The 17899-nt window shown below is 34.9% G+C and overlaps 2 protein-coding genes across 3 annotated transcripts in view; one reads left to right on the top strand and one right to left on the bottom strand.

Annotated features, from left to right (window-relative positions):
* Positions 1 to 3106, top strand: part of LIPC (lipase C, hepatic type) — a 64605-nt gene extending 61499 nt beyond the window's left edge. For both annotated transcript variants that reach the window (XM_049812233.1, XM_049812235.1), the window contains one exon: positions 1948 to 3106. In XM_049812233.1, the coding sequence (XP_049668190.1) occupies positions 1948 to 2053 (106 nt within the window). In that variant the 3' untranslated portion in view covers positions 2054 to 3106. The remainder of the gene's footprint in view (positions 1 to 1947) is intronic.
* Positions 3107 to 6619: 3513 nt separating this feature from the next.
* The window catches only part of ADAM10 (ADAM metallopeptidase domain 10), a 56688-nt gene continuing 45408 nt past the window's right edge, over positions 6620 to 17899 (bottom strand). The window contains 9 exon segments of the mRNA XM_049812228.1: positions 6620 to 8803; positions 8806 to 8889; positions 9369 to 9495; positions 10223 to 10443; positions 10739 to 10847; positions 12039 to 12222; positions 14487 to 14637; positions 15568 to 15751; positions 17403 to 17566. Coding sequence (XP_049668185.1) covers positions 8766 to 8803; positions 8806 to 8889; positions 9369 to 9495; positions 10223 to 10443; positions 10739 to 10847; positions 12039 to 12222; positions 14487 to 14637; positions 15568 to 15751; positions 17403 to 17566 — 1262 coding nt within the window. The 3' untranslated portion in view covers positions 6620 to 8765.

Genomic DNA, 17899 nt, shown 5'->3' with positions numbered 1-17899 from the left:
CTGCTTATTCACAGAGAAATTTCAGCCAGAAGACAGAATAACAAAACTTGTAATGATTCCCACTGCTTTAATCCTTTGAGAAATTTTAACTGAGCAATTTAATTAAGGTTAATGAGAAAAGCATGTCTTACCTTGTAACTGTGGCTCAGTTAGAAGGTGGTTATTCCTTGCTGCAGTCTCTTTCTTACCAGCAGCAGTTATAACTACTGCAGACTTTCTGTGGAACAATACTTATTGGGAGACCTGCATCTCTTTGATACTGACACAAATTAGACAATTTAGAGATATTTTCATAAGACAATCTGTGTGTGCTGGGGGGCCAGAGGAGGGATCATATTTTCTTGGGTTTTGTCCCCCTGAAAATGTATTTTCTAAGTATTTTCCTATCCTAACCCAGCACTTGGCACATACTCCTGCATTACTACTCTCCCCAATACTACTCATGTAGTACTAAAGAAATCCTAGGAAATGGGTAACTGATGTGGGTAATTATTATACTAACAAAAAATGATGCTAGTGTCTTCAGCTACCTAAGGCTCCTCAGAAGTTGGGGTTTTTTTCTGCAAACAGAAGTGGGAGTTTGTGTCAAGATTTTAGTGGATACCAATTACGTGCTGGGTTTTGTTGTGTGCAATCTGGGCTTGTCATGGGAAAGGAAATGACATGTTACTGTTGAAATACTGTATTAATGCTTGAGGGGGTGTCGTGGTTTAAGCCCAGCCAGCAACTAAGCACCAGGCAGCTGCTCACTCACTTCCCCCTCCCACCCAGTGGGATGGGGGAGAAAATCAGGAAAAGAAGTAAAAAGTTCTTATCTCATGGGTTGAGATAAGAATGGTTTAATAGCACAGAAAAGAAGACACTAATAATGATAGTGATAATACTAATAAAATGACAACAGTAATAATAAAAGGATTGGAATATACAAATGATGCACAATGCAATTGCTCACCACCCACCAATCAACATCCAGTTAGTCCCCTAGCGGCGATCCTCCCACCCCCACTCCCCCCAGTTTATATACTAGATGTGACCCAGCTGAAACCAGGACAGGGGGGAATGAAAGATTATTAGGTGGTTCTAAAAGGAGGAACAAAGGACACTCAAAGAAAAGTATTTTCTTCAAAGAAAAGACTGTGTAGTTTTCAGTCATCTTGGAAAGACCAAACATCACGGATCAAAGAAGTAGCAATCCTGGAAATTCAATATTAAAAAAAGGTAGTAAACACAAGACATGTTTTTGAGTTGTCTTGTGCTTTTTCAAGAATTTGAATAAACTGTTGATAATATTTTATCTCCATGTACCTTTACCTCATAATATTGTGATATTTATAGACATGATAAATTTTCCTGTTAGATTATCTAATGACAAACACTTAGACACAACGTAACTGCATAAACTTAAAAAGTACTTAATAAACAGACTATTATGAGCAATAAAATACCAGATTCCAACATATTTGCATTCCAAATATGGAAAATATTTCTGTAGCATATGTAGCTACTGATGTTGTTAGCATCCTACAAAACTGATTTTTTGCAGCCTCACAACTAAATACTAGTAGTCCAGCTAAGTACTAGTAGGCTAAATAGTGCAATCCTGGTAGTAATAGTAAGAGTTGAAACAATGACAATGGCCACTGAGAATACAAAGACCAAATCACTGTGAGGGTATGCTCTGGAGGACAGCATGCTGTGTATGGTAACAGAAAGATGGAGGCATAATGCAGTCAGTACATGGGAGTTGTCTACTCCTTTTACTCTGTACCTACTGTGTGGCAGCCAGATGCATCTCTTTCCTCACAAGCCCATAAAAACAATCAGATACCTTCCTGTAAAAGACAGGATAAAGAAAGTCAGATTTGGTGTATCCAGAGAGCACACTTTTAATACAGATAGTAGCCCTAAAAAGTAACATCATGCTTACATGCTGTGTTTTCTTTCTAGAATGATGTTTTGTTCTCAAAGCATTGACAACGTTCACCTTCATCCAGCCCAGGAGAAAACATTTGTGAGGTGTGAAGATCGCTTTCCGAGACAAAACAGAAAATGAGCAAGAACACAAAAAACTACTCACCAAATATATTCAAAATACTACACATACAGTAAAATGTTTTAAAAATACACAGCTATGTTAAATTTAAATATCCTGATAGTTTCAGAGATGGTAAAGACAATATAGTAAAAAAAAAATTTAGATTTTGTGATACAACAGTAAGCTGAAATATGCGCTTTGTTCATCTACGAGCCTACTCTCAACGTGATCAATCAGCGATTTAATGAAGGGCAACCATCAGTTTTAAATTGTTTAAAGTTTTAAAAAACACAAGCTCACTAGAAATAAAAAGATTACTATTTGAAAGAGCCTCATTTCCCATTAAATACTTTGAAACCCTAATAGTCACTACTATCAGATAAGACTTTCCTAAATTATTCCATAAGGAAGGGAAAGTTAAATAATTAATAGAACAGAATATGCCCAAATAGGTAACACTGTTAACAAAGAGTTTGAACTTTTTACTTTGTAACATTCAAAACCTAAAACGCATCTCAGCATACAGAATGCTTGAGCTATCTGTCATAACCATATGACAAGCCAAATAACTATTATCTAAAAATGCTATACTAAACTTTGTTCTATTGGAAAATGTTTTGCTGTTTAACTTTTAATTGAAGTACTGATTTAAATTACTAGTAATTTAATTATTTTAATGATGCTTAGTATACTACATGCAATCCTAGCACAACTAAGTTCAGTTAACTTTTACTTTAAAATCATATTTACCTATTCAGGTAAGGCTCAAGGTGTTTAGATGTTGAATCACTGTATAGCAGATTTTAGCATGATTCAAAACTGCATGAATAAATGAAAATGGTAAAACCCTCAAACATCTTTAGTGTATATAAACAAACTTTATAAATTCAAACATAACCATTCCCTTTTTCCTATGTCAGAATATAAACTACATAAAGAAACATTGTCTCAGATTATTTTTATTTTATGGCTAGTGCATGCTGAAATAAAAATCAATATGTATGTAAGAGCATTTCATTTGTCACTTTGTAATGCTAAGCACAAGATTCATTAAAAATTATGTTTCTACAACTCTGTATTCTGAATTTAATTTGTTTTAAATGTTCTCTAAATGGTAAAAAAAGTGCAAGATAGTCCTAAGACCTGGAGCAAAGCACATTTTCCATACCGAGATATTGCATGGAATTTTGAATCAAAATATACAGATGTTAGCAGGATTAAAAGGAGATTTATTTAAAAAGCACAACAAATGAACAAGTTGAGCAGAGCAAGCAATCCCACAAGCAATGAACAGCGATCAAATGTTGAATGCAGACATCTTTGCCGAACATTCAGAACATTAACTGCAAACTTTTAAAAGCAGCTTTCAATAACTACCAGTACTTTAAACAATCAGGAATATTCAATACAGAAACAGAAAGGCTGACTAAATATGATGGGAACTGAAGCATACTTACTTTTCAAATGAGAATGGTTGTCCTTCCTGAAGTGTGAATTTCAGAAGCTGATCTGATATTTAAAATGGCCACTTGAAGTAGCATCTTGATTAGGAGAAATATTTATAGATTTAGATACAAATTCCATGTAAAAGAATCTTTAGATCTTTACTGAAAATGAAGGTTTGTGCTTTAAAAGATTTTGCTCAGTGACACAAATTGGTTTTTTTACCATGAAAAGTATTTCCTCCTCCTATGTCAAAAAACACAATTTAAATGATTAATTTCATGCTTCAGGTTACTATCCCCAATACTTAAATTTCTTAACATAATTATTTTATTAAAGCTCTGTAATATGTTCTGTGTTTATCTAAAAATCGATCACTTTAATAATAGCCAGAAGTCAAATCAGGAGCACACACAGAAGAGGGAAATTTCAGCAATAAGTATCCCTGAAATAGTTAGGTAAGCACCAGACCTTTTTTAGATGATGGTTGGTTTATTTTTTTACATTTGTAGTAGCTATAATCCACTGGAGACAATCAAGTGCTAGAGACCCAGTGACAGCATTTTTAGGGGCATGAAGTTAAAATGGACAGTGTTCTGAAGAATAACAGACAACAAACAAAAATGACAGTGTGGCCGTTTCAGTTTTCCAAAGCACAATGAAAAATGAGAGAGAACAGAGAGAGAAGTATGTGTGTGTGGCTAACTCAAATTATGTATCTCCCTAGATTGTTTCCAGAATTCAATTTTTGCTCCTGGGGAAAGCTAAAGATCTCCCACTTTTACTTCTTATGTTTAGAGTTGTTTTGTTTATACAATACATGTCTACTTATAGAAGAATTGAAATACTTTCATTGGAATTGCATCTACAACATTGGTTATCACCAACTTTCTATGAACTCTGTAAGCTTCCTGAACCAAATCCTACTCTTACTCCTCCAGAAAGGCTTTCTTCAGAATATAGTGAATGATGACAGAGCAAGAGACAAAGGTTAGAAAGAACTGGACTGTGCTTCTTCAGTGCAGAAACTATGATGTTAGTGTTTTGCTATACCTGAAAAAAAACCAACACTGGAGTTGGAGAGACAGCTTTTAATGAGGTTTCTATGATGTAAAACATGCATATTCACAGAGCCTTTCAAGTAATAATTTTCCTGTAGTTACACATCCTAACACACTTAAAACATTTTAGACATCAAAATTGGCATTTCTTTCACGTTACTATCACTTACTTGGTAAGAAGGCCGATAAAGGAATCTAAACTTTAGGAGAAACAGGCTTGAAAGCGTAAGTTCAGGAAAAGCAGGTGGAAAAAAGGTCAGAGATGACTACAGTGTGCTGAAACTCAAGTAATGGGGATACTGCAGTTTGAGGACTTCTAAAGTTTCTGCGGAAAACCCCCCATTCTCCAGTTCAACTGAAACAAGCTAGTACATCCTCAGACAAACTGAAAACCTTTAAAAAGTCAAACAGGAAAATTAAAAGAACATTCAGTATTTGAACTCTTGCAGATATGAAGATCCTTATTCTGATGTCATTTTTCACAAGTCGTATGTCTAAATAAATCCTGTCCCTGTGTTTTGATAGCCATTACACTAATTTCTAACATGAAAATGAAATAAAGCCGAAGTTGCAGCATACTCAAAGTCGTACACTGCCTGAATATAATACTGAAATCATACCTACAATTGCAAGTGCCTGTAGCAGCGCCTTACTTTCTGCTCATTGGAATTATTCTTGTCTCACTCCAAACAACTGAATCAAGACCTTGAAAGCCATGAGGAGCCTAATCCTGTCAGCGCAAGCACAGCTTATGACGACACAATGACTGCTGTCCTTTCAATCACCTCTCTGTAATAATGAACCTCCAATATTCAGAAGTAAAAAAATCTCTTTCCTTTTTGTGTTTTGTTTTTTGTTGGTTTTTTTTTTTTTTTTCCTGAGAGAAATATTGGAATGTTAAATAAAAGGCAAACTATATGAATGACTTCTAGTCTGTATGGTATAAATAGAGTTTCATAGCTTAAGGGGAGTTTGTTGCTCCTCTCACATTCACACCATTCTGACTATATATGCTTCTATCCCAGAGGTGAATGTATACATTTAATGACTAAAACATTAAGAAATTCAATGAATAAATGAATAGCTACAACTAGGGACTATCAGGTTGAATATTAATTAGAGAAATTACAGCTATTTTTGTACCCATTTATCTCCCCCCAAAACATTTTAAAATATACAGAAAATTGTATTTTAGATGTTTAGGCATTATTTCTACCCACCTGGTTTGTGTTCCTAGGCAGAAATTTTAATGCAACCACCACCAAATCTATTAGGCACCTATGATGCTGGTTTGCAGAAGGGCTCTGCTCCAGCTGATTTTCTTTTAATACCTTTTGCCCTGACAGTGCAATGCAGCTGCAAGGGGAAGCACTTCTATTAAAAAAAAAAAAAGAAAAAAAATCCAGGGGAAAAAGAAAATAAAAATTACTGCAAGGCAGGAACTCTGAATATGCTTTGATATAATCAAAGCATATGCTGCTCAGTTAGGGAAACAGATGTCTAAGCAGGCCACTCTCAACAAACAGCCCTAAGAAAGAAAGGCTAGCTGGCTGGACTTGGCTTTTAAAAGCACTCTTATTACTTAAATCAACTATACAACACACAGGGAAACACAGCGCCAGCTTAGCAGTTTTAAAACACCTTGCAAAAAGCAAACTTGCTCCTTCTAAGTCTTATCCATCAGTTAACATGCAACACTCTGAATGCACAATTACAGTATTCCTCTTCAAATACATATTTATTTCAGAAGGTATTACCATTCAGTAGCTACGGTGCCAGGCTTGAATACCCCACCAGTAAGTAGTTTCCATTTTGAAGATAAGAACAGAGAAAGCTTTATTCCTGTGATCATACAAGGAATTTAAAGGTAATTTTAGGGCTTTTCCATAAAAAGGTTACACAGAAACACTGTCTTACATTTTACTGTATGATGTTAAAACTGGGAGGTACGCTTCGATAGTGTGAAGCACAATTACTTTTTGGCATGACAGCCTCTTTCCAGAGAAAGCCAAAAATTAAGCAGAATCTGTGTATTCCTTTTTGCTTTCAGGGTTCAAAAAGTAAATGGATCTTCAGAGGATGATTTCATCAAGTCTATTTATTAATGCATTTCAAGTTTCAAAAAACCTTACATATCTTTGCACAATACTTTATTTTTTGCATTTTTAGTAAAAATTTCCAAAGTGAACAAAAAAGATACTGTATAAAACACAGTGGACATGAAATCGACAGTAGTATTCCATTTCATTGTCTTGAACTTTCTTTCAGTTTTACCACATCTTGACTTGCAGTGGAGAGTTCAGTGCACATTTCTGTTTTCAGAAAACATTTAACTTAGACTCAAAATAAAATAGGGCAGCATCTCTCTGCCAAAATCCTACCACAGGATAACATTACAGGCAAAAAATTTACATGTTCCAAAGTCTACCACACTCAAGAAGTTACTAAGAACTCTTGCTGAATAAAAGTCACCATTTTAGAAATGCAAACCCACTTCCAACCTTTGCACAGTCTTAAAACAAATGTATTTAAAATGACTTAAAAGCAACTACATACACTTCTAACTAGTTAAGATCATTTAGAATTATTTATATAGTCTATTGGACTTGGGGTTTCATGTACAAAATTTGTCTCTAAACCATGTACAAAAAGCTGTATTTTGAAAAAGTTACCACATACTGTACAAGTTTACAAGGAAGAGATCCCATTATATTCTGTAACATTTTTGGCCTTGCTGGCTTGCGTCACATTATGAGAATGATTGTGTAAACCTTATACTCTTAAAAAACAAAACAAAAAGAAAAAAAAACCACAAAGGAAGCTTGTCCAACCCTTAGTAAATCTTCTCCTAAGCAAAGCCAGGAAAATCATAGCCATTTGCGTCTCTAATCAGCATGGTGCTTTTGGAAAACAAGCAATAAATATATCACAAGCTTAAACATTTTGTAATGCCCCCTTTCATCTCCTGCATAACATTAAGCACCTTAAGACATCTTTTGTTTCCTCTTTCAAAAATGCCAATTATTTACATTCGTAATAAAAACTTTGGAATGGGACATTGTGCTGTTGAACTTCGCTACTGGTATAAAATGTGGGAAAACTGGTAGTCCTAACTACAATTTTAATTCTGCCACAGTAGCTGGGCAAATCACTCTACTTTAGTGGTTATCAGTCAACAGCATCATGCTGAGAAGTTATCCAAATATCTGATAAATTAAAAAAGAAAATAAAAAAACCTACAGCTTTTCTTTCTTTCCACATCCCTCAGAACACGAACTTAATTATCATACTGTATGAATATCTGAACAGCCCAAATAAAATGGTTGCAATTTTTAAAACAAGTTGAATAACAGGCAGATTTTTCTAATAAAGCATGGAAATATTTCATCTAACTATTCATTATTTAACTGAATAATCAGACAAAGTAAAGATATTTATGCTGAACTACAAGAAATTAGACACATAAAACATTTTTAAACATTCTGGCATTTGCAAAGTTTGCAGAACACCTGTTATATCTCTAAAAGACCAGTCAATCTTGTATGCTATGTCTTAGCAGCTGTTTGATAAAGATGAAATGAGTGCTTGAAACAACTTTGATCGTGACAAAAGAAGTTTGATTTGATTCAAAATTGCTGTGTAAAGCATCACAGGATCCTTGACCATTACACACCATCATCCTCTGTTATCCTGAGTATGTCAATTAAACAGTAATTTCTTCATTAATAGCAGAAAAGTTTTATAATACAAAGAAACATCCATATTGCAATTCTCTTGTTTACAATTGCACACAAGTACGGGTGTACGTTAGAAATACATGTCTGCATATAACAATGTATATACATAGACAAGTAATGTCTCCAATGCTGAGGCGGTCTAGCTTCCTAGCCTTGTCTGGCAGTTGAAAAATATATTTTTTTTTCAATTCTTGAGTAGAAGTTTTACTACAGCCATATTTGCCTGCAAGTGAAGAAAATGCAGCAATGAAGAGCACAGAAGGGGGAAAGAATCATGATACTCTAGGACTTCGTGTCACTAGATCAAGAATATGCAAGAAAAACACTTTTCTTCTTTTTGAGCTGGAAGATTCACTTATTAAAAATTAACCATTTCCACTTGATTTGAGGGCATATCATGCTTTTTTTTTTTCCTCTTCAATTTTTGAGTTAGACCGGGGACAATGACTTATTAGGTTTTCTTTGGAGTGAGTTTTCCCATTGTAGGCACTAGGAAGAACCAAGGCAAAAAGCTGCAGTCAACGTCTCATATGTCCCATCTGATAACTCTCACGGGGCCTTTGCCGCTGTGGTGGCTGAGTGGTTTGTGGTGGTCTCCTCCTTTTTAAAGTGCCTGTTTCAAAGAAAGGTACACATTATTACAATGAATTTTAAAAAAAAATGACTTCCAGAAAAGTTGCCCTGGCCATGCAAATTAAATATAACTATTTTTCTGAAAGGCTTCAGATTTAGACCTGCAAGGTTTTAAATAGATGATTAACTGCATAGAGTATTTACAGAATACATTTTATCATCTCAACAGCAGTTCCTTGAACAGGCTGATTCTTACAAAACATAGCATGGAATAGGAAATAAAAGGAACTCTGACTTAGAAATAAGTCTTCAAAGCTTTCTTTTGATATGCATATTATGTTATAGGAAAATAAGGCAGGAGTTACATTTTTATGAATTGTTTCACTGGCATGAATTCCATTTGTAGTTTCACAGTGCCAGACTAAGAACTGTAGGTTGGGACACCTGAAATTTCCCTTTAGGATAAAACAGTTGAGGATAAAACATTTCTCTACAAATTTAACTATCTGGTGTACTCACCAGGAAGTGGTTTATGAGGAGGCAACTTTGGATTACTGCTTGGAGTATGAACACTGCATATCTTAATGAAACCAGCCATTAACATGATCAAGGCAATTCCCATAAGCAACACTGCCCACCAATAAGCCTAAAAATACAAAAAGAATGATTTCTGGAGGGCTGGCAGACATGTGCAAGAGACAGGGGTCATTGAATATGGCTTTCCTTTGCCTTTTAAAAGTCATCAAAAACCTGTTCTGAAACATCACGTAAAAGACCATAAAATTTTAAAGAAAAACGTCCCTGAAGTTCTTATAAAAAAACCCAAACAACCCAAAACCAAATACTTCATATTCATTCTATTATCAGAAAACTATTTCACAGAAAATACACAACAACAGAGCTATATAAGCCTAAAACAATCAACAGCTTACACAAAGTTGACTATGTAGCTCTATAATGGTGTTTCATTGCAGATCTCCTTCCCAGCAGTAAAAATAAGGAATGCTAGAGATCAATATATTTAGTTCCTTAAAAGAAATCAGAGCATTCAAATATGAAGAGTATAAACCAGGAAAACCCAATAAATTAAAAATGTGAACATTTACACCAAAACAGACAGTAGAGTGAATAGAGATATTAAACACAAAATATTTACTTATTTATTTGTTATCTATTTGTTTCCATTCCCTTCAATCTGTCAAACTTGTTTGCTGCCCTCAAGGTGCTTATAGAAAAACTAATAAAACAAGGACTGATTATAATTTGAAGAATGCTGAAGTACTTTATATATACAGCAACACATACCAACTGTGAATACTGATTAACAAGAAAGTTTTGTATTACACTGGCAAGATAAAAAAAACAATACTTACCACAATCCATTCTGCAATATTTTCATATAGCTCCGGATTAAAAATTGCTTTCTTTAATCTAGCTAGAGGGCCATCAGCATCTACTAGCCGACACCTCATAAACACATCACAGTAGCCTTTGAAATCATTACAAGGAGATCCAGGTTGCAAAGTAATAGTTTTACGACCAAAGTGTTTCTCCCACTGGTTAGAGCCTGTACTTGCACAAGTAGCTGGGTCCACTGAAAAGTGCATACAAATACCATTATTGTATTAAAACATGCATGCATGAAAGAAACCTTGGTGTTCAATTGTTCAAAATGCTTTTGGAAAAATTTCAAGTTTCTATTAATCTGTAAAAGAACAGAATATATTGTTTATTTCCTACAAAATACAATGCAAGGTCTACCTGAAACTAAGCACAAACAAAAATCACAGTATGCTCTCAAGTTAACAAAAACTAAAATATAAACACCATGAGAAGATTCCTCAGATACCTACTGCTATATTTATGCTTACAATTCAGACAAATCTTACTTTTTCTCATGCAGCAGACATGACACAATTCTCTATCATCCTTGCCATCTGAACTAGCACATGTACATTCCTCCAAGCCATACTTCTCACAGATAGAGCCAGCACATTGCTGTTGATGAGACAAAAGCATGAGAACACAAAAATCAATTTCACTTTTAAGCACACTGACATTAGGAAGGATATTAATTTTTAATAGCTGAAAGCATAATCATAGGTCTAAAGATGCTTATCAATAAAAATAATAGCTAGAATTTCCTCTAAAGTTTATAAACCAGAAAATTATCACAGTTATTCAGTTGCAGTGTTTAGGTTTATTTGATAATTTTTTTAAAGGTGGTTTACCCTATTTCATTTTTTAACACTATCTTCTTTTAGGGCCTCAGAGTACCCTGCAAAACACTCATAGCACTGCAATTCACACTGAAACATGATTACTCAAAATCGTGGTTAAGAAAATAAATCAAAAGCATTTCTTCAAAAATATTTTTTCTCAGAAAATAATAACAAAAATAAATGGCAGGAAAGATTCTGTATTTAACTCCACTGTGGGAGGACCCTTCAAATTCCAATAAAAAATTTTTCAGTGTTATTTATAATCTTGTTTCAAAATCAAGTAACTATATAAAGACAATATCTCTATCTTTAAGATTACTCTATATTAGCTGAAAAATTATTACAAGCAGTATTATTTGATTAAAAACCTGGACTGCAGAAAACAGACTTACAGCAACATAAGTTACAGCTCTTTAAGAGGATGACTTTTGCTTGTTTCTGCTTCCAAGTAAACATAGATTGATTTATAAGAGACTTCCCATCGATATTTCATAGCAACTGCCATGGACTCTTTAACCCAGGAAACTAATGGCAGTTCAGAGTAACTCCACATGCTTGCACATCTGTTACATGCACATGGAAACTGTGTATTTTCATTAAACCAAATTCAACATGTATTGACAGCATATCTAATTTTCTAAGGCAACAAAATTACTTGACCAAGACTGACATAAAATGAAAAGATGGAACTAGGAAATAAACCACTTTAATATCCCTGATTTTTACAAAAAAACTTCAAATGGAACTTTCTCGAACAGTAAAGCTACCTTGATATTTGTTACCTGCTTCTTAATATTTGGTGTACCTTCAGAGTTATTTTGATTGAGAGCAATAAACCAAACATTTTTATTGAAAAAGAGATTCTTACACTCTTCTCCATTAAGTATTGAAACCATATCACTTCATAATACAATGCCTCACAATAAACAACTGCAGTTGCATATGACTGTAAAAAAAGAAATCATACCCCATTTATGCAAACTTGTGTGTGCCTGTTGCAAGCTGTGAAGTTTAGTTTAGGCTCAGATGCTGGACAGAGAGCACTGACACCATTACACATTCCTTCCCTTGCACAGTCAGAATCATTTCGGCACTTATCAGTCTTCAGTTTGAAATTACATTGTGCAGTACAGCAGGGGCCTTGACTAGGGCTAGAAATAAGCAGAAAACATGGATGTAAAGAAAAAGCATGAATGATTCCAGAAGAACTCTTTGCGCTGAAACCTACTCAAACAATAAACATATTTCTGATTTGTGCCAAGTAAACCGTGGATTGAAAATAATTTTTTCTGTCCCTTAAGGTAACAAAAGGTTACTGCACTGAATACAGATATTTTAGTCATTGTAGTAAAAAGTTGAACTATTTGCATAATATTAGAAAACCAGTACAAGCACATTTTAAGTGATAATATATAGAAAATAACAGCATTTCAAAGTTTGTATATATAAAACATTCAATTAGCAAGTTGGCAAAATTAATTCAGGGACATAATGATTAGTTTGAGAGTATCAGTTTCAATATAGTAAATAAGACAAGATTTATCTGTCACTGATTTAACATCTGTAAAATTTTTTTTCTTCTTTCTGCAGCCATGTCACTTAGATTGCTTAAATAAACAGGTCAGATCTTGTATTAGAAATCACAGTCAGCACATGAACAAATTTTGGGGGAAGGAAAGATTTGTCAAAGAAGCCATATAGCTTCACTGGTTCCCCCAAAACACTTGGACTCTTTTCTGTCACAGACATCAAAGCATCTGAGCCCCTTATGTTATAAAACATACGTAACTACTTGATTAAAGCTAAGCCTCCTGAGTTCTCATCTCAAATTGTTCTGTATCTCAACACTATTCAGTGTGCTCATTGGCATTCAGTGGACATCAGAAGATAGCACAGACCTTCTGCAGGTCAGGGTGTCTCTATTTTAAAACTGTTGCATGCTAAGAAAAATGACTCTTACATCACCCATGAAAGACATGTAAAGTAGCTGAATAGAAACCATAGTTTTCCTAAAATGTATTTTAACATGTTATTTATGTGATCCATTCTTACACTTGGATTTGCTTTACATGTCTTTGAAAACCTCTTTGTATGGTAAAATTTTCAATCTTAATAGAACTGGAAAAAAAAGGAAACCTAAACCAAAAATGATGCAGTAGTTCATATTTAAGACTGTTCCAGCAGGGCATAAAGCTGGACTGCAGTCAGCTGAACACAAGGGAGCAAAGAAAGGAGGTGGCAGTGGCACCTGTTGTACTCAGAAGGAAACAGCTGCTCACCATAGGTGCAACATAAAACATAAAACCTCAGAAAACAATTATAAAGCAAGACAATGTAAGGCCCTTGTTTTAGCAGAAATAATAATTTGCAAGGTGGGGAGGCAGGGGGAAGACGACATACAAAATTATTGCAACTCGGAATTCACAGGAGATGGTCCTTCTACGACATCTACACTGTCAAATACATTTTAACAGTAGATGGTACTTTTACGCCCGCTGCCAGGATGACAAAGATCATTTGTAGGGCAGAAAAGTTTAATTAGAAAAAAATTGTGTATGCTGTATTAAAAATTGAGGTGGTTTAGACTTAAAAATAATAGTAATCTTCTCTTCATCTTTGGCTGAGTCTAACCAGACGTTAGATTTATGTCTGTCTTTAGAGAGGAACAAAAGCTCATGCCTTTCATGTGAAAAAAATCCACTTAGGTTTTCAGATAAGGTAAAAATTTAACATGTATCTTAAGTCACAGAACTAAAAGGTAGAAGTTAAGTTACCCCGCTGTAAGTCTTATGATCTTTAAAAGTTCCTCTAATAACCACTGTGTACACAACACTGCCAAGATACAAGGTGACTTAAAAACATAGTTAATTTAATTTACAAAACAAGCATTAAATGAAAAAAAAAAATAAAAAAATCAACTCTATCCTTCAGTCATCTTCCAGTTATACAATGCTGTAGAAATGGCACTAGGATAGGATCCAATTTTGTAATATCCTCCACTGTCCTTTGGGTAATTAATACTTTCCTGTACCTATCATAAAAAGAACATCCTGGTTGTGTTTTTCTGAATTGTATGGTTTTTGCAAGACTTCTGCACAACATATTTCCAAGAAAGATAACAGAATTCCAACACATATTTGTCTGCACTGAGTATTATATGTTAGCATTGATGCACTCCAGTGCCATATTATGTTTTTTTCAAAAGCTAGAGAACAGTCATCTAAGGGAAAGCAAGCTACAATTAGCACCAAGACTTGCATAGCATAATTGTGCTTATGAACTTCTCACTCACTGTATAAGGCATTTTAAACAAACTTCAAGAACGCAAGTAAACAGACTCAGATTCTAAAATATCAATTATAGCTACCAATTAATATGAAAAATTAAAGTGCACTGAAACAGACATGCACCATACCTGCAGTATTTGCCTGGTTTTAACTTGCATTTTTTATCTTCTGATTGGTTTGCATCGTAACAGCATTCATCTTTGCACTGGTCACTGTATCCACAGTCACACTGTTCTCCTTGTTCAACCAGTCCATTACCACAGATGGGCTGACCAGACTCTGAAAAATGCCAGTATATTTATGTACAAAGAATACCAAAATAGACTTATAAATGTTAACATTGACTTGCAACAGCATCCAGCTAATCGTGACTGAAAATGACTGGTCAAGATGGACTTCAGACTAGGGCTCAAGTCAACTTGCATTATTTGCTTGCCATCCAGCTTAGTCATTCCTACAATCCAGACTTTTAAGCCTCCGAGTAAAAGGCTTCTGCTGATAAGAGCGGGATTTTCTTGTGTGGGTAGGAAATCAACAGTGATAAGAGGAAGCTTTCTGCTAAGCCTCCACCAGAGCAGCATCCTTTCTTGCACTCCTCGTTTAAGAGTCTGAGGACCTTAAGGCTAAAGCTGATGGTACTGGGGTGAACTACTACTTCTCCAAAACCCAAAACCTACTTGCTGCACTATCTCACAAAATTTGTGAGAGCTCACACATCAAACTCCAGAAAGAAAATTCCTGCAAAATCCTTATATTTTTAATGTTTAAATAGATTTTCCTGTATTTTAATTTGTGCTCCTTACCTCCTGTCCTTTTGTTGGGCATGACTGAAACTCTGGCCCTGTTTTCTTTACTCCCTTCCCACCAGGCTTTTATAAGGACAGACCCCACTCCCCAGCCTTCTCTTCTCCAGACTAAACAGTCTCAGCTTTCACAGCCTCTCCTCAGATGCTCCAATCCCTTAATAATCTTTGTGGCCCTTTGCTGGACTCACACCAGTATGTCCATGTCTTTCCTGTACTGGGGAGCCCAAAACTTGACACAGTACTCCAGATCTCAAATTCAATTCTTTACTTACAGAATTTTTCAATAAACTAAAAAAAAAAATAGATAATTAGTAAGATAAATAAAAAAGTAAAATAAAAATTTCTAATCAAGCATAATAGTAATAGCTTAGACATTCTGCTTTCAGGATAACTAAATACATACCAACAAAACAATTATTTCTCTTTTTCTCAAGAACTTGGCTGATATTTCGAATGCTACAGATAGAGAACTTGTTGTTGTTAAGTTTGTCCCCAGATGTAGCTCTTGCATACATGATATAATTGCCATTTTCCTTCTGTCCCAAGTTCTTGGACTCTCCTGGAGTGCACTCCATTCCAGAATCATGCTGCAAAACAAGTATTTTAAAACTATTGCTACCAAAACAGCTTCTCTAATTTCTTGCTATCTTTTTATACATCTGCAAAAGTAACCTGATTTGGTAACCTTAACACAGCAAGAATAAAAGGTTCATAAAAACAAAACACCATCTTATACTCTAAGGTTTCTTGGAATACAAAAAGCATACAGAAAAGTAAGATTTGGTTTGGGGTTTTTTGTTGTTTTTCCCAGACAACAGTAGCAAGTATGTGATTTCTTAAGTTTCAGCTTATTTGCGCATTTTTGGTAATTTGTACCCCAAGTGCATGTCCTGGAATGAATTCTGACTCAAAGAAGTTGCCATATCCTAAGAAGAGTGGCTTTATGATCACAAAAGGGTAATAAGTATTCTGTGGAATAAAAGCAGGAGTTAACGAAACAGCAGTCCATTCTTTTTGCTCATTTTGAGGGAGGTGCAAAGAGATCTTCAGAATAGAGCAGAAGTCTGTTTCTGTCAGCCAGTGACTAGATCTATACAATATCCAGCACGATGAATGAAATGCATTAGAGTTTGGCATACTAGTGATTAGCAGACTGACAACATACTGTTACTAAGTGTATGAGGAACTCTAATGCTGTTCTGATGCATCCAACTTTCCAGAAATACAACCTATGTCTCCAATGGAAGTTGGTAAATTTTAAAATTTTCAACATAGTTGTGAGAAATATATCATTTATTACAGTTTGGTAGAACGAAACATGTATTTTCACTTATTTCCCTGGATTAAATGCAGCTTAGAGTAAAATGAAAAGAACCATCTTCCAGGCAGATCCAAAAGTTGTTTCACTCAGTGGGACTGGTTTTTCAGTTTCATGTGCTCATATTTTCAGTTATACTTGGAAGGCTTGTTTGTTCCCACTCAGAGCAGTGGTACTAGGCATTTTCAAGGCACATGAGGAATGCATTCACGTGTGAACAGCTGTTTTGGAAGAACTCATGATTCCTGTCATATCTTGATTTCATTTTACTTCCAAGAGTAGAAAGCCTATATACTTCAGTTTAAAAATAAAAATAAAAACCCCAAACTAGAAAACTTCGTTCTGATCTCCAGCAAAACCAAAAGGCTTATGCTTTCAGCTTGCCACAAACAAATCATGTCCCTAAATGACCAGGAGACAATTTTGCTCTAAAATACTGTTCTTGGTACCTTAATCCTCTCCATGATTTTCTAAGGTAAACTTGTAATTATAAATAATTGAACACAAAAAAGAACCAGTTCTATCTTCATTTGTTGAATAAAGTACCGTCTTAATCATTTTTGCATTGATTCTTCTTCCTCCTCTCTAGGATAAACTAAAATATATTTAAAAGATGTGTGACCCACATCTTCAATAAAAACAGGGAAGTTTTTAGGGAATAATAATAAAGTCCCTTTATAAGAGATTGAACTAGTGGAAATAAACAATTCACAAAATCCACTGTTGCGCCAGTGTTGTCAAATACTCATAAAAGGGTCTTAGTTCCGCAGTCTGTTTTTTGTTCACATACAATGTACCTGCACATACGCACATGCAGTCACTATCATGTTTTCCTCGTTTATAAGAAGTAAAAACTTCTTTGCAAATCATGCGCTTCAAAATGGCTGAAAATGAGTTAAAAGATCAATAATAATACTCACAGGTGAACCAAAGTTATGCCCAACCTCATGAGCAAAAGTAATGTGAGAAACCTTGGGAGGAACATGAGAGCCATAGTTCTGAACGGTGATGATTCCAGTGTTCAGAGACTTCTTCTTACCATCAGAATACAGTTTGCTCTTTTCACATATTCCACCAGAGCTCCCTGCATTTAGACAAAAGTACAACAGTTAGTCATTTAAGAAAAGAAGTCCTGTTACTTTTCTAGTGACATTCAGAACACGAAACAGCTTCCCTCCTCAGTGGATGCCTACAGACTAAGAGTTCTTCTATGTAATTAATATTAACCCAACTTTGAAAGTAGATTAGATTTATCCACAGTAATGCTCTCACAGAACTGAATGGATACATTCATACAGAAGTTAGCTGTTTTAGAACAGCTATTAAGTAAGAGCTATTTTGGGCTTTCACTGCATGGACAAGCCCTGATTTCATCATACCTGTAGTACGAGACTAGCAGGGTGCAATGTCCAACACA

This window comes from Accipiter gentilis, chromosome 10, assembly GCF_929443795.1.
Source record: "Accipiter gentilis chromosome 10, bAccGen1.1, whole genome shotgun sequence".
Classification (NCBI taxonomy): domain Eukaryota; kingdom Metazoa; phylum Chordata; class Aves; order Accipitriformes; family Accipitridae; genus Astur; species Astur gentilis.
The sequence above is the reverse complement of the archived record's forward strand: the minus strand, read 5'-3'. Positions and strand labels throughout refer to the sequence as shown.